The 25,657-nt window shown below is 45.1% G+C and overlaps 1 protein-coding gene across 2 annotated transcripts in view; it reads right to left on the bottom strand.

Moving 5' to 3' along the window:
- LOC136966370 (protocadherin-9) overlaps window positions 1–25,657 on the bottom strand; it is a 136,671-nt gene that overhangs the window by 18,732 nt on the left and 92,282 nt on the right. For both annotated transcript variants that reach the window (XM_067260871.1, XM_067260870.1), the window contains one exon: window positions 22,295–22,496. In XM_067260871.1, the coding sequence (XP_067116972.1) occupies window positions 22,295–22,496 (202 nt within the window). The remainder of the gene's footprint in view (window positions 1–22,294; window positions 22,497–25,657) is intronic.

The raw sequence follows: 25,657 nt of genomic DNA, 5'->3' as shown, positions 1-25,657 counted from the left end.
CGCGGGTGTTTGAAACATTCTGTGAGGAAGCTGTGCCACCTGCTGATTCCCTCCGCCATGAAACTTGTACATGTAAATAAGGCTCAAAATAGAGTCTCTTCACTACGGTCGGTACAGTAGGGTTGGGTATCGTTCGGATCTGCTCATCGGTAGTAGCCTATATTCTTATTGGACTAAAACATTGAATGTCCACATTGGCCAAAACAACTACTTTAAAAAGTAATGTCAGCTGTCCTGTAAATTAATATTCGACTCGATGTGTCGAGTTGATGCAGCAATTGTTGTCGTTTTCTGAGTGAGATTGAAACCACACCTTTGAGCGTTCACCGTCTTTGTTTTACACTGTTCTTGTGACAGTAAGTGAAGAATGCTAGCTTGAGTCTAAACTTAAAAAAAAAAAAAAATGTTGAGTCTAAACTAATGGCTGCTGCGCGTTTATGTATGACGTAGTCACCTACAACAGGTCCTTGCATAACGTAGGAACCGATAGTAAGAAACGAACACGGGCAATTTCTTAACGGTTCTAATTTGTAACCGAGTTCCCAACCCTAGGTGCGGGCGAAGACAGCACCCCCTTGAACAGTCTTTGCAAGTGTAAGTCTCCCTGCCTGAGTGTGGGTGAGTCTGTCTCATGTTATCACTTAACCCTAAGGCTGTAGTTTGGCACAGGAGCGTGTACACTTTGCTTGTTATCGCAGATGCGTTGTGAATTTATTAATAATTTTGTACTTTCCATCAGAGCTAAGTGACTTACTATGGATGTTAAACACTGCCAACACGCAATACAGTTGTACAACACCATAGAGGTAACTAATAATAATGTCATGATGAATATAATTTCCACCTGTTGACTTTTTGATGTTACCTGTTTGTTTGGACTCAAACCCTCTGGCTTGCTGGACAGGGACTTCCTCAATTCAGTGTCCTCATGTGTTTAATAAAGCTGTTTGGTTATTCAGACCATCCAACCTTCTGGAGGGATTTCATGAAATTCAATTTGGGATTCGGTCAAATCCAGGCCAGATTGTAAATGCTATTTTCAATTAACTTCTCCCTCTAAGACAAGACAGCATGCCAAATCACATTATCCTACCATGAGCACTGAAAGAAGCCTATTACAGTGAGTCTGGGATTCAGGGTGTTCCCTGATGGGCAGTTTGTAGTTTTCATTGACACGCCTGTTTACATTGTGAATACACAGCTGTACGATCATCTAATTTAGTTGGTACAAACCACTGAGAGGACAGAGCGAGCTTGTCAGATGTGTTGTGTTGACACCCATTGTGTGTTGTGTTGTGTTTTAGGTCCTAATAAGTTTGGGTTTGGGTCTCACACAGCGTTGAGACTCCTAATCCTAAGAGAGGCAGGAGTGCAACTTTTAATGTCAAACGAGGAAACAAACACTATCTGTTATAGGAACAATACACAAACACAGAAACGACTGGAACTCGTCCTCCTTGACTTCATCCTCCACACCAAAAGATTTTCACACCTTAGTCTGACCTCAAATGTCATATATTTATTGTCTATTGTATGAAAGAAATTGAATAAAGTTGGTAAATTATTGCTCCCTCTGTTAGGCTTCCAGGCTTTAAAGATTCACCAATGGATTAAATATCCTAATGAGATCTGTAGGCTCATTTTGAACAGCGTTATACCAAGATCAATTTATACGGACATGATTTGAAAAGGTGGTTTATGAATGGTGGTCTGTGTAAGAAGTTTAAATAAAAAAATAAATACAAATCTTTTCTTTTATCACAAATTCCATCTCCCTCTCTCTTTTTCTCAAGGAAAGGAACAGTACCCCAAATGACTAAATCTTTTTATATAAAAGATTAAGATGATCTTATTACCTTCGCATTAAGAAAAAAACAGTTTGCTAAATGGACTCCTATTTAAAACACTGCTTGCAGCTCTACTCAGTCAGACTCAATGAATTTCTACTTGGCTTTAATCATCAGCAGTCTCCACTGTTTCTGCTCAGCCTTGCCATGATTAAGGGAAATAAAAATTCATAGTATTTGATTAATCTCACTCCTAATTAAAAGGGGAGCCAAAGTCCCATAGGACAATCTTACATATATCCACAGCCACAGTATGAAATATCAATATAATTTCCATTCCAAGGCACACAGTGGAAATAAGGGAGCTTCACAAAAAAGTGTATACTCAGACTTACACAGCACATGACACACACACCCTCTCACACACACACACACACACACACATACACACACTACAAACCACATAAACACTAATACACCCCCACACACACATACAGATTTTTTTCATTGAAGCTAGAACCTTTTTACACTCTAATTCAGTTACTGACAACTCACACTAAATTACGTGTGTCTACATTTCTGTACTGTTTCTGTCATATAGGGAAATATTTAATCAAAATGTTGCCACCTGGCAACCTGTGGATTACTACATTGCCTGGCACAGAAAATTGGTAATTTGAAACAAATTGCTACCCTCAAGGCCACTAAACCACAGGCTCAAGCATAACTCAATATAAAGATTTGACTCCCAGTGTCACAGTATCACTCAAGCAAGTGAAAGTAAAGTGTTGAGACAGAGACAGTCAGACAGAAAGTAGAAGACACTGTTATATACTGTGGAGACAGACAGAGAGACAGACAGAGAGACAGACAGAGAGACATACAGAGAGAGAGACAGAGAGAGAGAGACGGACAGAGAGGGAGATTTTCTGTGGTTTTGGAGCTTGTTTGTCTTTGGTTGTGCATGCACGTGTGTGTGTGTGTGTGTGTACTGGGGGGTGGGGGGATCGGTTGTTTGTCTTACATCTGCAGTGCTAAATCTCAGAGGAGACCGTCAGCCATGCAAAGCAAACACTGTGATGCCTTTGCAAAGTGGGTGGCGCCTCACCGCCTATCCCAGAATCCTGTTCTGCTGAGCTGGGCGCCTCTCACAGCCCTTGCTTCTTTTGTACTTCAGCCATCTTCTGCTTCACACTACTTTTTCTCCTTGGTGCGCAGCCAATCAGACTCTTGCCTTCAAAGGGCTTCAGCGAATCACACGCCAAACGGAAATGCTGCATCCAATAAAGGCAGTTTTAAGCCCCAGTGGAGTTAAGCTGGTGACTGGATTTGGAGGTTTGTGCCATAATGACAGGAAGGGGACGCCCTGGTATGGGTGAGCTATGGGACTCTGGCCGAAGCTTTGGCCTTTAATCTTTGGAGGGGGGCAACATGGGTTTGGGAGCAGGGTTGCTTTTGGACTAGGAGTCCAACTTCAAATGGAGATATATTGCCATGTGGCTTTTCAACACAGATTGCACTACACTCTGCTCTGCCTTAATACAAATGTCCTATCAAATGCAAGGTCAATCGCCCTGAACTGAACATAACCTTAACAATGTGCCATACTTGACCTTTATAAATGGGGAGCCAACTCTATCCTCCTAGCAACATGGGAGAAACCGACCCAGAGACATGAGACAGAGAGAACAAGCTGTAGCAGGCAGGCAGCACAGTGTCAGCCGCTGCCAAATAGCTGCATCAGCCTTTTGCATCCCAGAGAGCCTGAAGATAGGCACAGGAAAGGTCAAAGCCTATTTAGAGTCATCGACTCCAAGTGAGCGATATCAGGCCTCTCCATCAGAGATCATGCAGTGCCCTGGAGAAGTCGCTGGCAGTTGTCAACATTAGCAAGTGGCTGTCATTTACTCTGTCAATTTGAAACTCGTTGCTATCTCTGCATGCTTCGCTGGAGGCGTCATGGACAATTCCCACTCATCCCTGGGTCGTCCAATCAGACGGCTGACTTGAGAGAGGGGAGTGGACACCAGAGCCACAGCAGGAAGCACAGAGTTGAGAGCACACACCTGGAGCACTCATCCAACTCTGCCTAGCAACAGAGCGCCCCCTATTCGCGTCCCGCAGGATGGGTAAAAAACAGAGCCAATTGCCACAACACGATAACTTTGTGATCCGCATTTAAAAAATAAACAACAAAACCGTTTCTCGTAACAAAGAGCAGACAGCTGTCTTGTGTTCGCACCAAGAGTCAAGAGGGCTGTTACCCTGAGCACATATGGCTCGTCTGATAGTGGAGGTTTACAACCCACTACTCGGTAAACCCCAGCTGCCAGGGTAGTGCAAAACAAGGCGTCTCTCTCTCCCCTACAGGCGGGCGGCCATTTTGTTCCATCAAGGTAATAAAATATCCCACGGTACAACTAACAAAGACGTTAACAATTCTTCTGCACTTAAAGAGATGAGAAGATTAGATTAGGAAAGGAGGCCTCCTGCTTGAGTGGAGCAGCTTTGGTCTTGACTGATTCATTTGCATTAATAATGGTTAAAACACACCCAGTTCTTAGACGGGCAAACTGTTCTTGAAACCTCTTTATGTTAGTTAATGAATAGACCATCTTCTGTTGAAGGGCACTCTAACTCTCTAGCATTGTGAATATGGAAATGTAATTCGTTTTCATTGGATACCGTGTTGAAGGAGTTAAGGAAGTGAATAACTGGATATCCAGTACTTCTTTGCAGATAATCTCTGCTGAAGTAATTGACGGTTAGATGTCCCTCATCGTTTTTCCGTCCAAACTAAAATGTTTAATTGTTTAGTACATCACGATAGAAAAAGGTGTAGTCTTGTCTCATGAAATATTAAAGAGTCCATTCAGTCATTGATGTTCCAGCAGCACATACACACTACCCTAACTTGTGTTCTGCAGCATTAGCATGCAGAACCACCCTCGCTTGTTCCCCGTGTGCGAGAGTCCCCCTCCTGTCTTCCCTCCAGTCCATGGAACACGATGAGAGCACAACATGGAGACGACATGTACAGGGCAGTCCCTCTAACTGTCATCCTGTTCCTATCCTGTAAAAGCCACCATCTAACACATATCTCTCTAGCTGTCAAGTTGTCATCCTACCGTGTTACAGCCACCATGTCAAACATATCTCTCTGTGTTCATACCCTGTTACAGTTCTGACATAATTATATGCAGGACCAAATGTATTTTGCAATGTACAAACAAAGAGCTGATAGAGTTGTGTTTGTCAAAACAGCACTCTCAGCTTGTCATATCATCTAGCAGTTACTTCTATCCTTCTCATTTAAATTGGTTTACTGTGACAGATTGTTTCAAGTTAATGTGCGTTTTAAGAGTTTGGGAGGGGAAAAACACACACACACACTCACACACACACACACACACACGGCAGACAGTCCTGGTATTCAGGCTATGCCGATGGGGCCCTGACTGGCTGGTAGGAGTGTCCTGTTTGGCATTTAAAGCACCTAAGCTCACCACGGTGATGCGGGCAGGAAGTGACTGGCTTGACAGAAGCTGTCCCCCAGGGAGGCAGCAGCAGCCCTCTCTCCAATCTCGCTTGGGTCAGTGAGGGGGCGAGACGCCAGCCAAGAGCTCCTGGCTAGGAACACTAATTATCATGGCTGCCTTGGCGCTCTGCAACACCCCACTCCTCTGCACCACACACACACACACCCGTACACATGTACACACACACAAACACGTACACGTAAAGATACACAAACACACACACACATAAATATATACACACGCACATACACACAAAAAAAGAAAAACACACATGCACATTTCCACACATGAATACACACACACACACACACACATACACGTATACACATACACACACTCAGGGCTCTCCTAGGACTGTTCTGAACTGCAGCGTTTGTTTTCCAAAGCTGAAGGTGTTTGTGGCCGTTTGGAAACAGGTTGGGTTGAGAAGCCGCTGAGATTTTTGTCTGAGAGAATTGACTGGCTAAAAGGTTTTCAAGACCTCCTACTTGCTGGTTTATTTTTGTACCTGAACTTGTACATTTTCTTCTTCTCTGTTTAATTGTGATTGTTTGATTAGTCCAGAGAGGCAGCAATGAGTGCTTTTGGCCCTCATACAAGTCTGTACACACCCTTCAGACATTACTAATAATTGTTGTAGTTATAGTTACGTCAGAGAGCAAGTTCTCCGGAACACTGCCATTGAGAATGGCAATCCTCGCAGCCTGTTTCACATCCACTGGTTCCCAAAAGGGGGCTTTGACTAAGTAAAGTTGATCCACTGACCCTGGGCCTTGAGGTGAGGGGTCAGAGGTGCATTCCCAACCCTGAATGTGGTGGAAGCAACACACCCTAACCGAGAGCCATCGAGAGACCATCTGGCACTAAAACAAGACTGCGGTCTGAGGTCCAGCCTGAGTAACACACACATTCAGACACACACACACGTACTCTCTCTCTCACACACACACACACACACATACACACACACACATACGGTACCAGTCTTAACAAACCACACACAAATCCCAGCCAGAGCAAGCATGGCCTCAGTACCAGAGACTCAGCACAAACTCATGATAATTTAATAAATGCCTGAAGGCAAAGTTTGAGGCAGTGGACAAATATAAATATTAATTAACACACCAGGGACACAAGAGTGATGTGTGAAAAGTTATTCGCCAATTGGCTGCTGCCATATTAAACAGAAAAGCCTGGTCAGAATCCATAATGTGGTTTATAATCTGCATCTGAACTTCAAACGTCGAACTTCTAAAGCTGGAGGCGTCTCGCTGAGAGCACGGATGTGAAGTTTGAGGAGTGCACGTTACTCTCCGCAAATGAGGGAAAATATGTTAAAGACACGTACTGATCTATATAGAGTCTTCCAGGTCACGTTGGAATCTTTGACCAACTTCGGGCGCCGGAAGGTCAGATGTCCCATTAAGATGCGTTCTGACAGAAGGTCGTGGATGTCACGTCCCAAATTTGCCGGCAGACGGATGCAGATGGGAGCCCAGAAAGTGAGGAAGCAGCAGTGGAAACGACGTCTGGACGTTAAGAGACGGATGAAACAAGTGCGGGCCTCTTTCCCCGACGGCCACACATAATCCATCTCACAAAAGACCTTCGATTGAGCCGTCTAACACAGCCTTGTGTGTGTGTGTGTGTGAGGGAAGTGTGTGAGGGGGCTCCGGACATCAGCTCTGACCCGCTCGTCTGCTCCTTGTTTCCCCAGGACCCTGGTGAGGGAGCGGGGGCACGGAGGGGGGGATGAATGAGATGAGTGCGGATGGCCCCTCATTCCCCTCTGTCTAAACTGGGTGATTAGAGCTCGGCCCTTGCCAGACCCTGCTTCCCCCATCCCGACACATCGCCTGTCACTTCCCTTGAGCGGTTGGTTATAAAAGACGTCCCAGTTACCGAGATAATCATCCACTTAGAAACCATGCATTTTAGAGGGAGGCTGTCTGTCTTGTCTATGTCCCTGTCTGTATGCCTACCTGTCTGTCTTCCTGTATGTCTATATGCCTTACAGCCAACATTTTTGCCTGTCTATCTAGTGCATATGCCTGCCTAGGTCTGTGTGTCTATCTGGCTGTCTCTGTCTTTTATGATATTTTTCCAGGCAGACTAGAATACAGATTTTGGTTGATTATCCGAACAATTAAGCCAGCCATTCCTGGAACCCAGACACTCACGTTGATGCTGCTGTCACACAATGACACTAGTGACACATACTGTTCTCACTCGGCAACTTCCATCTCCAATCATTAAGACCCCAAACAGCACAGAACAGAATTAGCAGCATGTTCACAGTATTCCTAGTCATGGTTTACATTCAGAGACACACTCTATGCTGTATGTTTAAATCTGTAATTGTTGCAAAGCGTTGCACAAAGCTTTTTCCGTCCGGGACCTGAGTGAAGCAGAAGACAAAGAGAAGACATGGCTCTCTCTTATTTACTAAAATATGAGTCTTACCAAAAACGGATTAGATCTAGCTTCTTGTAATAGGTGTAAGTTAATAGAAAACAAGGATGTGTAACAACAAAACAATGTTGATAAGCATCTTTTAATTGCCTTATTACCTATTAAGTAATGCGTATTACAGCCACTTAGATCTGAAGTGCCAACACTGATTTATGTATACATGTCATGTAATCCAGTCTAAATTCATCCAGGTTAATCAATTCTAACATAATGACACACAAACGTGTCTGCAGAGCAGAGTTTCCGCCATCTATGATTCTGAGCAGAAGTTCAGTTGGGCATCCAGGAAGTTAGCGAGCCTGGATCTCTGGACCAACGTTGAGTAGGACGGCGGGTGAGGACTGAGGAGAGAGAGAGAGTTCCAGGAAGAGGCTGGAGGCAGATGTGTGGGGGCGGAGGACTTTGCAGCTGGGCCTAGATATCTCCACATGGGCCTCGATACCTTCACAGTCTGTCAAATGTATCCCTCTGTTCTGTTTTGTTAGCATCAAACCTCTTACTTGCTCAGCGAGCTTGGTGGTTCACTGTGGTTAACTTAAGAGAGTGAGCAGAAGATCCTGATGTACTTTCAACATGAACTGTATGTCACCTTGGATAAAGAACATTTGCTAAATGAATGAAATGTAAATGTTGTGTAGAGACACGGGTTGGATGCTGGTGTGGAGAGTCAAGGCGAAAACACCATCTGCTCTACTGGAGAACGACTTCCTGCAGGGATTCTCACAAAGCATGGAGTGTGTGAAACGAGTGTGTCTGGACCTTGGAGAGGTACAAAAGGGTAAAGGAAGTTCAAATGAATACTGGTGACTACCCTCTCTCTCTCTCTCTCTCTCTCATTCCCTCTCTTTCTGTCTCTGTATCTTTATCTTACTTTCTTAATCTCTCTCTCCTTCTCTCACGTTCTGTCTTTACGTCCCTCCTTTCTATCTTTTTCTTTGTTTATCTCTCTCCCCTACTCTCTCTTTTTCTCTCTCTCTCTCTCTCTCTCTCTCTCTCTCTCTCTCTCTCTCTCTCTCTCTCTCTCTCTCTCTCCCCCCCTCTCTCTCTCCCCCCCCCCCCTCTCTCTCTCTCTCTCTCTCTCTCTCTCTCCTCTCCCCTACTGTCTCTCTCTCTCTCTCTCTCTCTCTCTCTCTCTCTCTCTCCTCTCCCTACTGTCTCTCTCTCTCTCTCTCTCTCTCTCTTTCTTATTTTCCACAGTGCTGTTTCCATTGCAGGTGTGGGAGTTTTAGGTCAAGCCAGAGTATTTCTCTTTGAGGTCTTTCAGACAGCAGAGAGTGCAGTATACATACAAATCTGCTCCGTGTCATGGAGAGGCTGTCTTTTACAGTCGTGTCCTCAGGTCAGCTGCACTGAGGTTCAGGTTGGCTGGTGTGTGACTGATTCTCCTGTTTCTAAATGAGTACAGTAGCTTGGTTTTGTAAAAATGTCAAGTGGAAATTTATTTTGAAGGCGACTGCGATTTGCTATCCATCGTGAATGACTCTTACCACAGGACTGTAAATATGGTTAGTTTTGGATGAGACTAGACAATATCTTGAGATGTAGAAGGATTAATTTCCATTCCATTTCAAGTTTAAGTCAACAAGCCTTACTGTTAAACCCAACTTTAATGTTGACTGTACCAAAGAACAAATCCAGCCTTCAAATGACAACTCAGTCTGTTTAAATCATCACTTGAACATGCTGACAAGTATTCGCCCCCAAAAATACCCTTGGACAGACTGTCCTTCCTTAAACCATATTTTAGCTGTCTCCAACTTCCAATCTGGGTTAACATGTCAGCCATGCAAAATCGAAGTTTGCAACGGCAGTTAGATTAAAATGGAAGCCACTCTCACCCAGAAGTGAATCCCACTGCAGTAAGCAACAAATGGCACATCTGAGCTGGATGGCATTTTTAAGGATTAGCTTTAGCTGCCAGGGGTGAGCCAGCACACAGAAAGAGGTATGGTGTCCTGAGAGGGTCAATCTCACGGTGCGCCAGGGGCCTGAGGATGGCTGCTTGGATCGGCAGACAGCTTGGGTTTGGTCTGCTTAAGAACGGCCCCTCCTACACCTAATGCAACCCGTCTTCCTTCCACAGATGTGCTTGTCATCACCTGACTGCTTCAGATGAGCAATCACCCGTGTGTGTGTGTGTGTGTGTGTACGTGTGTGTGCGTGTGCCTGTTTGAGCACAAGTGTCTGTATCTGTGAGGAAGAAGGAACGAGTCTATGCACTTTGAACGAGTGTGTGTGTGTATGTATGAATGTGTGCGTGCGAACGTGTGTCTGCATGTGTGTGTTTGTGTGTGTGTGTGTGTGTGTGTGTGTGTGTGTGCGTGCATCTGCTCTGTGCCAGAGCAGCATATTCCTTGAGAATGGGTGCAGCGATGCACGTGCGGCCCTGTGAGATAAGGTTCCTATCTCCTCCAAGCTCCCTAGCCGTGTAGCGGGGACAGCCCTCTCATTCAGATAGGCCCCCGTGCATGCTGCTGTTTGTTTTGTTTTCTTCCCTGAAAATCTCGCTTTTTTCACTCAAGCTATTATTTTCACTTGATCGAAATCAAGTTCCATGCCTATTTGCCTGTGATATGGTGCTGCCATTAAGACGGGGGGACGGGGGGGGGGGGGGGGATTGGCAGTGTGAGGGGTTGGGAAGGGGGGGTGGGGGGGGCGGTGAAGACCAGGAAGAGGGGGGAGTCTGTGTAGAGAAAAGATGAGCAGGACGGCAGAGGGGAGGGGAAGAAAAGGAGATGAAGGGAACTTTTCAAACTGGGGGAAGAGAGGGAGGGAAGGAAGGAAGAACAGAGATGAAGAAAGGGAGAGATTGAGGAGGGGAGAGGGTGGCAGATAGAGAGAAGAGGCCGGGAAAGGGAGCCACCAGTCCAGGAAGGGCATCTACACTCCAGCAAGAGTCTGGAAGGCCCCCTGGGAGCTTGAGGAAAAGACCTGACAAACACACGCTCCACGCTGAATATCAACCGCCAATCCCCCGGATCACAGCTCTGATGAATGACATTTAAATCCATGGCTTGTGAATAGTAAATTAGGTTTCAAGTAAAGAACCACCCCGCCCCAAACACCCCCCCCCGGCCCCAACAAAAACACACACACCCTCTCCTCACACCCTCATGTGTACGTGTGATCCACTGTTTAGTGAATTTACCGCCCTCTTTCTCCCTCTCTGCTTCTCCCCGTTTCTTTCTCTCTTTCTCTCTCCATGTTCTGTCATGCCCTCTCTCTAAGCAGGATCGTCCACTCCTCCTCGTCACGTCTGACTGGCGGCAGGGAGGATGTCTGTCAGAAAACAGACGCACAATCCCTGTTAATTGCACTCTAAAGGAGGAATGGGAAATATAATTTGTTATTTCTTGGCAGGCAGGGATTCACAGTTGAAGACAGACCGGGAGCTGTGATATTGCCTAACAATGTTCTGTGAATAGCGTTTCATCCCGTTCTATTCAAACACGGCCTAGTTTACGCTGGCCATGGACAGGGATTTCCCTATAATGGGTAAGTGAAAATGGATGTGTGCATCAGATCTTTACCCTTCATCCTGGATTACCACTTCCTCCTCCTCTGCCTTTTCACAGTCATTTCCTGTCTGCAATGAGTCCCTGGACGCACAACAAACATTGTATCTTCTATATTCCGCCCCCTCCTGTGCCAATCAAAAGCTGTGACAAAGGTCAGGTGATAGAAACGACCGAGCTTACAAGCTTACCTTTCAAGTCGGCATCCTCCTTTTTAGTCCTCTCCCTCCGTCCTTTCTAGCCCCTGCGCCCCCCCCCCCCTCCGCCCCCTCACATTTCGAGAACACCTCCCTCCTGATGTCCTCCCTCCATCACCAACCACTCTCCCTCTCTCCCCATCCTCTGCTCTTTATCTGTCTACCTTTGTCCCTCGCTGTCCTCCGATCCATCCACTCCTCCCACTCCAGTGAAGGGAAGTTGATTCGCCTCGCTTCCTCCTCGCTTCACTTCCTCTCATCCCTCCAGTCTAATTTGTCTATGACGAGTACCTTTTTTACCCCCGTTCTCCCTCCCTTCCTCGCCAGTGCCTGCCTACCCAGCATGCACGCTGCCCTCCTTGTGATTACTTTTCACCCCGCACGCTAACCTTGTCTTCACCTGTCATCCCTCCATCTGTCTCCGTAGCAACGCTGCCTATCTCACCTCTTATTAGTGTGCCCTTCTGGCATCCACCCTCAATGATCTCTCCATGTGGACCCGTTCAATCACACCCTTTTTTATATTTTCCGGAGCTTTCTATTCATGACCTGGTCGACACACTGTTAAGGTCAGCATTGGATCTCAAGTTACTGCTGCTGCTCAGGCATACTGTATTACGGAAAAACAGCAATTATTGTGGACGTATCTCATACTAGTCTAACTATGTGATCTTACTACCTATGGTGTCTGATGTAGGAACAGGATATATATTGGTGAAGGAACAGAACATGAATTGTGGAAGAACATTCCTCTAGGGTTTAATATGTTTTTTTATAAGGTTGACATGTCTCAATCAACTCACTGTGATTTTGCCCAGGGTCAGAAACACACGCCTCAGAACAATGTGTAGGAGAAATATGAGTTTTTCCTCTATGCAACAGAGTGCACTGTACCACCCACAAATATGTTCAAATTTAGCAATATCTTTCATTGTAAAAAAAAAAAAAAAACACCTTCTTCCCACCTTATTCGATCCTTCACCAGTGATGTAAACATGGCGTTCAAATGTTGCGCTACCTCAGTGTGAAAGAGAGAGATAGAGCAGATGTTACAGCCTCATGCTTATGCATGTTTATATTTCGATGTGTCTGCACAGTTGTTGAGTTTAGTCTTCCCTTCTGTGTCTCCCCTCACTCTCATTCGCATTCAGGTGTCCGTCTGTGATTGAATAATCAACTCCATTCCTCGCCACCCCCGCAACTGCTCGGCAAAGAACGAGCGCCCCCCAAAGTACTTTTATTGGAGAGGCATTATTTGGTCAGGCGGGTTTAGTTCGACTTTTTCTGTTTTCGGTTCCCTTGTTGTGTTTTTTGTTTTTGGTAATAAATATTGCTTTTGCCTCGAAAACGTTGTTGAGCGAAGTCCCAGACTCCTAAACACAGTGTGGACAGCCCTCCTCACTCCCTGGATAGAGACGAACCAAACAGGAAGCAGTCACTGCAGCACATTCAAACTCTTCACAGTTTTTCGTCTGCCACCATTGAACGTCTGTAGAACATGAGCCTCAACACTGGCAGCGTCAGACTGGCCCCATGCCAAAGCTGCAAGAAGACGCAATTAACATGAAGGTTTCAGTGTGAGTCCTGATGGGAAACTGAGATAGCTGGATACCATATGTTTCACTCAGAAATTCACACACACACACACACACACACACACACACTACCCAAACACACGCATTTACATGGACACACGCACACACGCACATGTACAATGCACACAGACGCAATCACACACACGTACATGGAAAAACAGGCGGCCACAAAAACCAGCACGCACACGACACACACAAGCAAGCACACAAGTGCACCTCACACACACACACACACACACACACTCAAACACACACACTCAAACACACACTCACACAGACACTCTCACACACACACACACACAGACAGACAGACAGACAGACAGAAAAAAAAAGAGTGTCTCCGTCTATAAGGAGGACTGAGAAGGGGGCTTCATCACGGTGACTTCTTCACTTGAACACATTTCTCCTGGCTTCAGATGTGTGCTCCTGCTTCTCCCTCTGCCCATCTCCGACGGTGTATTAGCGGGAGTCAGACCACAGTGAGGGCGCGCGGCAGGGATTAGTCCCTATCACTGGGCTCAGCGGGCCCAGATCGGTTCATGGGGGTTAAGGTGAAGCTTTCTCTGAAGATACAGCTCTCTGAAAGGATACTGCCCCTGCAGCTCTGCCTGAGTGTTCAAGGAAGAAACTTTAATGCTAAGATAACCCGTTTAAGTTTCCATCTCCATGCGCACACACACACACACACACACACATCCAGTACCTACACACCTAAATGCAAACATGTACTGTATGGCAACTCGCACACACACGCAGATAAAATACACACAGGGACGTGTGTGTCAATACACACACACACTATGTACGCACACACACATTTACACACATGCACACACACAATAAAATGTGGAGAAAGACTCTGCTGAGTCAAAGAAAGCCCGAAGGACTGTATGCTTTGATATTACAGCACATTCAAACCCAATGGACCACACAGAAAGAGAGGATTTCAGAGGAATATTGGGAGCCTAAAGTTACCTTGCTGTAGGCTATGAAGTCAGAGAGTGATGTCACAGCACGGCAGATTTAATCCACCGATAATGAATTTCACCAAACCTGTGTTAAGTCAGCTAATCTGTACCAACGTTGCTCACACTTAATTTAGTATGTACCAATCCTTCTTGCCCCTTCGACACATCAAATAAACACATTTGTATCACACATCTATCAGATGAGTCAGTTGGCTGAGCGGTGAGGGAGTCGGGTTAGTAATCCGAAGGTTGCCAGTTCGATTCCCGGTCATGCCAACTGACGTTGTGTCCTTGGGCAAGGCACTTCACCCTACTTGCCTCGGGGGAATGTCCCTGTACTTACTGTAAGTCGCTCTGGATAAGAGCGTCTGCTAAATGACTAAATGTAAATGTAGATGAACACCAGCAAGAGCAGTAGAATCTCACCTCAGTGTAATGTTTTTTAAAACACAATACAGTTATGGAAATGAGAAGATGCTATGCAAACCGAATGCCTAAATAAACGGAAAAGACTGTTTGGTTTGTATCTGGAGCGAGACTGGGGTTGAGAGCACCCGTGTGGATCCTGCTGCATTGGCAGGCGCAGCGCTGAGGAGATAGCGGCTCCGACGTGGTTGAGACGTGCATGGCTGGAGAGATAGTCTGGTGAAAAACAGGCCAAGGCTTCTCTTGGCTCGCCTCCCCTGCCTCTCCTGAAGTCCCAGTTTTATACCAGAGAGAAGGTCTGGCTGGCTCGAGCAACAGATCTGACGACTGTTACTGTGCACTGTTCTCAGGACTTCATCTAGCTCACACACACACACACACACACACACAAACACAGCGGGACACAGATACACACACAGTGAGATACCTACACAAACAGACACACACACACACACCAAAAGGGAGACTCCATTCCTTGCTAGCAGACTTTGGCGAAAAGCCAACCTGAACACAGCAACCTGTTCCAGTGGTTTGGTTTCTTCCGTAAATCATTCCGGATAGAAGATCACATGGATCTCTTGATATTATGATGGAAGTTAATATTCCTTCGGGCTGTACACACAGCTGTCAGTCTTCTTCAGTCTTCCTGTCTCCACCTGTTTAATGCATTCCCCCCCCCCTGTCACCCTCCCCCCCCCCCCTGCCCAGCTAGTCGTATGGCACCATCCTCCAGTAATGACTGCGTCGGCCCTTCAGATGGTGTTTACTGGCTGACAGCACTCTGCTCTCTCTGTATGCTTCAGCAGGCATTTCTATTTCCCTCCCTTCTGAAGACCCTGCCTAATTTCTCTTTGGAGACAGAAATCCTTTAAAGCCCATTGTATCCCGGGGCAACATATTCACTGAGGGTTGGTTTTCCAATACCTGGGAGAGATTAACAGCGCTCCCTGATTTATGAATCCATGCTCGCCACCCACAGGCTTGGTTCTCGGCGCAGGCTGTGCTCTGGCACAATGGGATCTGAGTGCCAACGACAGAACACACACAAACACATATGCACACACACAACATATACATATGCATATACTGTACACACATACAATCCCGTACACACATGCATACAGTATGCATATGTGCACACAAACACAGCAGTTTGCGATACACCAGTTTGAGATACACTCTCATCCATGAAAGCTGCATGTGTGTATATACACTCGCACACCAATTGAACTTGGGAGTAACATACCCTATGAATATGGATGGCTCTCCCTATGAACTTCAGCACACAGAAGACAGCATGTTTATATGCTGGGGCCCAGTTGGCTGCTAATGAAATAGAAGTGCTGGATAGCAGAACCCACTGAGCTCCACTGAAAGTTGCCCTGGCTTCTTTTGAGGATGAGCCTGAAGTTTGAAGAGATGACTGGGATTAGTGGATTTAGCACTAGTTTGTTCTGATGTCCATTCAACCCCATTTTCAACATACTGGACCAACCCTTAACACATTTTCTACCACTAGGCCAAAAGAACAGAGGCGAGAGTAGGGTCTGAAACCACATATACATTTCCTGTACAGTACATCCACCTTAAAAGACAACAGAACAAAAAGTCCATCAACACTAGAGTGATCAACAGCGGGTTACAAGGATTCCAAACCATGTTCGACACCATGGTCCAGAAAGAGCTTGGACACAGGCCACGCCCCCTGTCATCAACGCTGACTGTGTTTTGTGGAGTGAGCCTTTCTGACTGCTGCCAATCTGGGTGGCAACCTGTCATTTGTTCAGACTAGAGAGGGTCTGAGCCAGCGGCTACTACGGTGCTGTCAGAACCGCAGGCTGCATGTGGTCTTACACCGAAGCATCTGCCCGAGTCACTTTCAACATCGGACTGTTGATGTGTAACTAAACGTACTTAATTACAGATTCACAGATATGTCACTTTTGACATTTGGCTGTCATTACTTCAAAATTTGGCTTAGAAACACTCACACACACAAACACACACACACAAACACACCACACCCATCTGCTGTGTTGCTGAGTTAGTTGTATTTACAGAAGGGAGCAGAAGAGAGTGAGGCAAAGACAACAACAGGGGAATTATCCATCTACACTGCCTCATCAATGATGAATGGCCAAAGTGCTTCCGTTTTCATGCTACAAAACAGACTTGCATTTGGCCATGTTGCCCACCCCCCACTGCCCCCTCATCGCTAAGCCCCGACTGCCCCCCCCCCCCTCCCCGACCCCCCACCCCAACCCCCCTCCTCCGAATATTTCCCTGGCAGAAAGCTACCCCGTTCAATCAACGTGCCATTATATCAAACAAACGCCCCTCAGTCCTCCACCAGCATTTCCTGTTTGCAGAGGCCAAGCTGCACACGCAGCGCCACTTCCTGTATTGTTCTCCGTCTGGCGTGTGATTGGCTAGCGGCGCGCCCCTGCGCCTCGTCCATCTCCCCTCAGTGCTGAGTCATCGGAGGCAGACAAAGGTAAAGGGGTCGGAGGTGGCGTGCGACGACTCGCCTCTCTGCTTTCGCGATAAATGTGATTTAAATATGAATGAGAGGACGACGATCCGTCCCTGCAGGAGATAAGATAACACAGTGTTTGAGACGTTCGTCAAGGAATGCTGAACTCTGGAATCACCGCGGAGAAGCCTGTCACAGCGGCGGCGAACGCCACCTTCACAGTCTCACCTGACACCGTTAACCAGCTCTTCGTGACACGCCGTGTTGTTTGCAAACACTCGCTGTTGCACATCCCTAATCAACATGTCCCTTTATAGTCCTCGGTATATATCCATGACAACCTGCATTGAACTTTGATTAGCTATGCTATGCTAACTATTTCACTCTGAAAACTTGGAAGGGAAACAATGGGAATTAGATTGTGGGATCTCCTGGACGAAAAGGAGGTTTGTGAAAGCTTGTTGGAAGCTCAGGCTTCGGGCTACCATCAGGCAAGGATTAGGTTACTCTCTGTCTCAACATACTCTTTTAAACCTCTGTGTAATTCAGAAGGCTGTCTTCAGCCTCTGTAACTCAACTGTTTGTCGACTTGTTCCAAACCAGAGCCAAATACCATCATAGCATTTCAGTGAGTCATATCAGTGAGACAGTTTTTGACTATGACTGATAGCTTTTTGTGAGGTAATCACTCATTGTCACCCACTGTTGTGTTCCAACAGCAGGATTGCATCTGTTCTGTTCTCATGTTGGCTATGGAGCATTGCTGCCAACATCCCCTTCTACCTCTTCCTCCCATCTATCCTTCTCTTCCTTCTGACCCTCCAACCGCCCATAATCTTTTCTGTCCACATTTCCCTCCTTTTTCACTTATCGTGCCATCCTTCATTCATTCCCACAGGTGCTTTAAACCTTGAAGCCTCACGGGCAGCAAATCAATTTATTGTAATATTTTCTGGAATCTATCTGATTGACAGGAGGGAACAAGGGATGCATATGTGCGCTCCACATATGCATCCATCTGGAGAATGTGACGAGGTCATTCATCCTTTCATTCATATGGCAGAGCTGTGACTAGCTACATAATTCCAGAAAGGAACACTCATGGGAATGGATTAAAAATAAACAACGCTTTTCGTGACGTTATTAGATGTTCTAGTCTGTAATCTTGCAGATTAATTATGAGCAAAATGACGGGTGACTAAAATAAAAATTGAATTGACCCGTCTCCCCAGGTCATTTCACGTTTGAAGGACTGAGCACCCACTTGTGTGGCCCAGTTCTGTAATGATCTCCTGGTATAACTAGCATCACACTATACACCCTGGGTACAGATCAGCACAGGAAACCACAAGGAACCACAAGGAACCGGATAGTTCAATCATAACTAGCTAGTTGCTAACATTACTTGATCAAAAACGGCAGCAATCGCGCGCAGATAAGGCCATTTCAAAAGACAACACGAAGGGGGGAGTCCTTTTTTTTCCCGCTGCTGTTACGTCCATCTTTATCCTCTATCTGTAATTGCTTCCCACTCCTTCCCTTCCCACTCCTTCCCTTCCCACTCCTTCCCTTCCCACTCATTCCCTTCCCACTCCTTCCCTTTTCACTCCTTCCTTTCTCCTGTGTTATTCCGTTCCCTTCGCTGGTCTTCCTGCGCAGGCCTGATGGAAAGCTCACGTCTAGCAAGTTCACAAAGAAGACCACTAGCACGGCCTTCTGTTCATTGTGTTCTGTTATAGAGAACCAATTACACAACAAACCAACCGTAATTTCGCCCACTACCAGGCCACATACATTTCACTAGTTCAAAAGGTTTGTCCACCCCATAAACATATCCCCCCGAGTTCCATCTGTGTGCTTAACAGTATAATTAGGTATAATTGGACTTTTCTGTTTTAAAAACTTAAAACAAAGATGACATGGAGCTGTATGGTGAGCAGGGTGAAGACAGTAAGATAGCCAGGAGCGTTTCTAGGTATTGGAAATCAAGACTGTTGCCTACGGGCTATCTGCAGGGAGGGGGGGGGGGGATATTGCATTGCGCATATGCCCCCCCCCCCCCCTCCCATCCACCCGCCATATAACATATATATGTATTTTGGGGCAATTCAAGATATGTACTCAACTATGAAAAGAAAATGAAAATATCTCACCGAGGGCTCCAAAATGTCCAGAAACGCCACTGTGGGTAGCTAATCAGCAGCTAGCAAAGCAAATAACATGATTGTACAGCACCTCCATTTATATTCTTCCATGTAATGATAGCCTGCAACGTCTGTCAAAAACAGCTCGCACCAACAACATAGTTGTCATTCACCCATCATAAGGTAGCCTTCTCTTCATTGCATGGTGTTTGTGAAACAAACAACAGTATATCTGTGCTTTACATTCGTGATTGCTTCCGGGTATGTTACTAACTAAAACGGACTATTACTGATCCAAGGTATATACATATAATCATTATTATTATGTTATTTTTTGCTGTAACAAGTTCAGATAAAGTAATGATCGAAGGCTCCTTCTCCCTGGAAGTGTGTCTACGAGTTTGTCTTGGTGTTGTCGAGTGTCAACCCTAGTCTTTTCATCCGCAGTGCTACACCCTCAACAAAACACAAAAGAGCTCCCTGGCTCTTTAAATCTTTAATGAACAGTCTGAGACCACCAAGCACATGTATTAGAATGTTCATAAATAAATAAACCGCTTTGAGGCTGGGACAAATTAACTTAAAGTCAATGTGCATTCATCAAATTAATTTAAATTATAAATAACCAGTGATTACACCTCATTCTTATAACAATATAAATTAATCTGTTGAGTAGTGTGTATTTGTTGCATAGCAACCAGTGAAGTAATGGCTCTAATTATGATAGCTCTTGCTGAAACTGCAAAGACGATTTTTTTAAATTGCATACTAATGACAGTGGGATTACTGTATTACAATCAACCACACACACGTGAAGTGAAAAAAGCCTTCCACCATTGTACACAGTAGGCTAAACATCATATACCATCCACAAGATTATCTTCGGAAGAAGTTCAAAATACCATATTTTGGTGATTGGCAGATTGTCATTTTAGCAAGCATTAAATAGTTACCCTCCATCTCAAGTCGTGTATGATTCTGAGTGTGTTTTTGGAATAATGTTCCAGAAGAGCGTTACTGGGAAGATTAACATATTCATTTTACCGAGGATGCTTTGGAAAAAAAGGATCATTTTGAGGGACATTCTTTCACAATTCGAGTCCAGACACACAATGGTGTGAGGATAGAAGGCATAAGTTATTTTCTGTTCCCAGTATTCTGCAATCCACCCTTGCACCCAGATGCAAGCCTTTACGGACAAGCCCATATCTGCTTGCAGAGCCCTGCATGTTTCTGATAAAGACTACACTGTCAAGCCTCATAGAAAGCCAACGGGAGCTTTTATTTCATCATAAGATGCTAAGAGGGAACAATTGTCTGCGTCTACAACAAAGAGAATAAGTAAAGAACGACAGATATATGAAACAGACTTAAACACTTCAAAGGTTAATTCAATCTGCTGAAGCAGTCCTTGGGTGCTGTGACTCAAGTCTATCTCAGGAAGTTGACAAATTAATCCGACCTTGTCGCTCGCCTTCATGAAGGAGAAGAAGGAAAAAAAACGGTTTCAAAAGTAAGTGTGACAGACTAACAAAACGTTTTGTTCTTCCTCCAACAAAGCCCCAGTTCTGGGATTCCATTACCAACGCATTGTCATGAAACCACGTCCCAAACAGAAGAAAAAAAATCAGCATAGTACAGGGAAATTGCTCTTACTGTAACGTCTACGGGAGCAGGCGTTTGTCTTGATTAACTTATTTTTCTAAGTGTATTCAAATTTCTGCTCTACGATTTGATCTATTGGGATACATAGACATTAAAGTCTTGTTTTCAACCATACAGATCTTTTTGTGGAATTCAATGGGGAAATCATGATTAAAAAAAGTACTCCTTGATGCAGTGCATACTTAACAGCTAATTCACAAAACTAACGATTTCAGAAAGTTTGAAAAGGGGCTTTCAAACTAAAATCTCCACTTATCATAAACCACCACTGAAACACATCGATCCTTTTAATATGAATCCTAAAAGATAAAAGTGGTTTTGAGGTGTATTTCCATTCACCAATGGTATTCCCAGTGGCTGTTGGAGGAGTTGGCTCACCTAATAACCTGAGCTGTGTGTGGCTGGCTGAACAGCCATGACCTTGCAGCGATGCACTTGATCTCTGCACACGCCTCACCTCCAAGCCACGAAACAAGAAAAGTGGGTCAATAGGAGAACGTGCTCTGTCCCACCAGAAATAGAGTCAAGTTAACATCTTCAGTCGAGCACAGCGTGTCTTCCAACTGGGAAATCATCTCTAAATAAATCAAATGAGCTTCACAAATAGGTGAAGAGCCTGTGGGAGCAGCATATGTCTCCACTAAGGAAGTGGAACGGGTTGAGGTTGGAGAAAAAGACGATTAGCGGAGAATTAAATGACCGGCTCATGTTTCAACCCAACTGAGTTGGAAAGAGATTTGATGCAGCTTGATGTTGGGTTTCATCAGTGTTGTTGTGTCCGGCAGTGGTGTCTGTTTTTTTGTTTTTGTACCTATGGGTGAGGAGAGTTCACTTTCTCCTTCAATCCTGATCTACTTGAGCGGTTTTGTAAAACCTCCTTACTTCTCTCTCCTCCTCTCTGTTAGAATTTCATTTATCTTTTTTGGGGGGCTGAGACAAATCACATTCCCCACTGCATGGCTGAAGGTTTCTAAGAGTTGATGTCCAATACATCAAAGAGAGGGGATAGTGATAGTGCATAAGGGAACAGGTTCAGTACAGAGCAAACTACCGCTCTCTCGTGTGTGCTGTGCAAACCCACACCAGCATACTATTACCCCTCCGTACTTTACGAATATTCATGGTACATTCATCCAAGGCTTTCCGTTGACAAACCGGAATTAATCTGGGGAACGTATGTTTCTGTGCGTTCGGGGTACATTTTCTCAACTCCTCCGTGAAAGAAATGTACTGTCGCGAACGGAACCCTTGAATCTTGGATTGCGATGTTGTCTCGTATGGAAGTTCCTCACAAGAATAATCCCACATAAGGTAAATATATAGATCATCACTGTGGCTGGTAGCTGAGATGTGGTTCATTTGCACCTTGACTAGAAAATACAGACCGTTGCTTGACTCGGCCCACCTAAAAACATTAGAATGAGGCACTTCTGATCACTTTCCACATGTACTACTTGTATGGCGCTTTGGAATAAAGTCTGTTGAGTGAACAAAAATGTGAAATGTAACTCACCAGAGTTGGGATCGGAGTTACCGTCGGCTTCGGTCCTCTTGTCGGGGGAGGCCTGTTCGTAGAAGTGGTCCTGCGCCTGAACCAGAGGGAGAGGGTGTGTCAGGAGGGTGCCACTGCCCACAGGCTCATGCTCTCCCAGACCGCTGTCACTGCAGCTCTCCTGGGAGCCGTCCGGCAGGTGGAACGTGACTCGCCGCTGCGACTAGAACCAAGACAGCACAAGACAGAGCCACGTCAGAGCTCTGCTTTCTGTTCTGTTGTCTGGTCTCCTCCTCCGCTCTCTCTCTCTCTCTCTCTCTTTATCAACCTTTGGTCTTTCTTTCTATGTCTCATTCTTCACCGGTTCTGTCGTTTTTACCAAAGAACTCGCTCATGACAATACGGTCGATTTAATCTGATGAGACAGTATTGATTTTACTAGTTGTCTCAACTGAAAGAAAGATTGTTGACAAAGATCAAGTTGTCTAGCCTCACACTAGAAATCAAATGCAATCTTTGTGACCGTTTTTACAGGAGGACTGACAATCCCACAGTCTGCTGACAGAGAGGGTATAAACCCCAAAACCTTCCTCCTGAGGACGAACGGAGGGGTTGCTTTGGCAACTGTGATTTTGGGGCGTTGTCTGGCGACAGCAAATGGGGTCAATCGCTTTGACGGAGGGGGAGGTAAAGAGGGAAATTACAGCCATGTTTCTCTGCAGAACCGCTTTTCATGTGCATACCGCACATGAAAACAGCCGACAAACATGCAAGACCACTAACAGACCTCTAATGCTTCTGTTCATGTAGAGTAGGTGGTGGAGATGTAGAACATCATTAGTGATATGGAGATGAAAAGGGATAAATACTGTGGTGATGTTGTGAACTTAAACTTCAATCAATGGCTTCACTCTGTATTCCCAACACAATGTTTTGGGATTCATTAAATGATGTGATTTTGGTGGAGGTCTGTAACCCTGCTGGTGCTGAACAGCGTGTAGCATAAACACAGACTGCATGGGAACAGACCTGAGGCAGAATAACTCACGTGCGCACACACCCACTCGAGGAACTCCCACGCACGCACCCCACACGTCACGGCCCGCCTTCTGTTTTCTCCCATTGTTAATTCAGCAAGGCCCCTTTATGTGTGTGTGTGTGTGTCTGTGTGTCTGTCTGTTTTTCCCTCAGCCCTAATGACATTTTCCTCAGGCTTTTTCACCAGTCCAGAAACAAGCCTCCAGCTAACCTTTTCTGCGCGCGGAGAGGTCCCTGCCATTGCCGCGGCAACCAAGACGGAACCGAGGCGGGCTTTACTGTAATTATTGGCTGCAGCAAAGGTCACCCAATCTGCAGTCTAATGCAAATGACCTCATTATATATTTTAGACCTGTTTCAAAAGCAAGCGACATTCAATTATACGAAGTGTGAAGACGACGGGGAAAGAGCCCACAGTTACTCGCGGTTGAAAACTGTGGAAAGGTGTTTGTACCACACGGGCTTTCCTGAATTCTTTCATGGCTTTAGAGTAATTGTGTAGCGCCTTAGTGTGTTTGTGAATGTGTGTGTGTGTGTATATTGCACTGCATGTGTGTTTATGTGTGTGAATTGCATTTCAGGGTGACAATTATTACGGGAGTATTTGTCCCCTGACCTTTGCTTACCCAACGTGGTTTGAGGTTATTCAAGCACCCATATCATGGCTAAAATCTTCTCTCCAAACCGAAACACTAGGAGGCATCATTAACCTTTCTCAGTCAACGATCAAAAACAAAACGTGCAGAAAAAAGACAAGTAGGCCTTTTTGAAGACAATGTCAGGGTTCAGACTGTGTTTGAGAACGACGTACTGAATGCCACTGACTTCGTCAACAACAGTTTGAGTTCAGGAAACAGACTTTCCTACTTTTGTTTGCCTGCCACCTTTAAAGCTTCTGACGAAAGTAATTTCAGATACAGTAAATACAATATCAGATCAATTAGACCGCAAATGACAGTGGTGATGATATCTTCCATGAATAAAACATAATCATCGCACTCTATGAATTATTTAGATACTGCTTCAACAAAGCAACTACAAAGATCTGTGTGTGTAAGTGCCAAAAGTGTGTATCCATATCCATTTAAGAAATAAGAGAATTCATGACTACATTTGAGTTTGAATTAAATAGATAATTGTGTTAATAAAAGGTGTACATAAGAAGCCTTCCGGATGAAGAGACCCTAACACTATCACCATTCATTTACATCTCAAAGTCTCAGCCCTGCAGACTATGTTATTAAATGAAATGCCACCATTAATATGTAACCTAGGAAAAACAGGAGATTTGTTTAAAACGATGTTCAATTACAGGCCTTTCAACATGGGCTCACAACCGTGTCATATGCATGTGCGCACACAAAGTCATTTGGTATGCAAGAGGGATAGAGTGTGCATGTTCTTGCACTTGTTCCTGCTCTAAAGTATACATGTGTGTGTGTGTGTCTGTTTGTGTGCATGTGTGTCTGGAAGAGGAATTAGTCTGACACGGGCTTAAGCCATCCATACTGCCAATTTTCATGATATCATGGCTTATGCTTGCCACCCATAATTATCATCTCCTTTCTCTTACTGTGGGAGGCCAAACACACTCCCAAAGCAATGCACATCATCAACACAGAGGCATATCTGCACGCATTGGTGCTCTCCTCCATGAGTAAACAGCATCAGTGTCAGGGAATATTGGCTTTTCAAAGATAACTTTTTTATCTCTCTCTCTCTCTCTTTCTCTCTCTCTCTCTCTCTCTCTCTCTCTCTCTCTCTCTCTCTCTCTCTCTCTCTCTCTCTCTCTCTCTCTCTCTCTCTCTCTCTCCTCTCTGTTCTCTCTCCCTCCTCTCTCTCCCCCTTGTCTGTCTTTCTCTCTGTCTCTCTCTCTCCCCCTTTTTCCCCCTCTCTCTTTGCATTGAATAAGAAGCATGAAAGAAAGATGGACTGAGGGCCTATTCCCCTCCATGTGCCTCTCTGCTCCATTTGTTAGTCTCTTTGAAAAGAAGGATGAAAACCATCTAAATCCCTACATGTTAGTGAACCCGAGAATGGGAGATACTGATGACGGGACATGCCGTGCTACAATGAAGGACTCAAGGAGCTGTGTGGCCCCTCAGTAAACAATCATCACTGACAGAAAAGACGATTCTCATTAGCGAGTTCAATTTTTGCCGTCATCCTTAATGGTTCATCTGCAAACTGGGTTTATATCGTCTTTAAAATCCTGTTTGAATATGTAATACTTGACTTTTCATTTGGTGGCAGACATTGTTTAAGGGTTTTGATCTCTGTCAGTTTGAAGTGCTGGATAAATAATAAGCAAATCTTTAGAGTATAACTTAACACCCATTTGAGTCT

Source organism: Osmerus mordax, chromosome 22 (genome assembly GCF_038355195.1).
Source record: "Osmerus mordax isolate fOsmMor3 chromosome 22, fOsmMor3.pri, whole genome shotgun sequence".
Classification (NCBI taxonomy): Eukaryota; Metazoa; Chordata; class Actinopteri; order Osmeriformes; family Osmeridae; genus Osmerus; species Osmerus mordax.
This window is presented reverse-complemented; position numbering and strand designations above follow the sequence as displayed.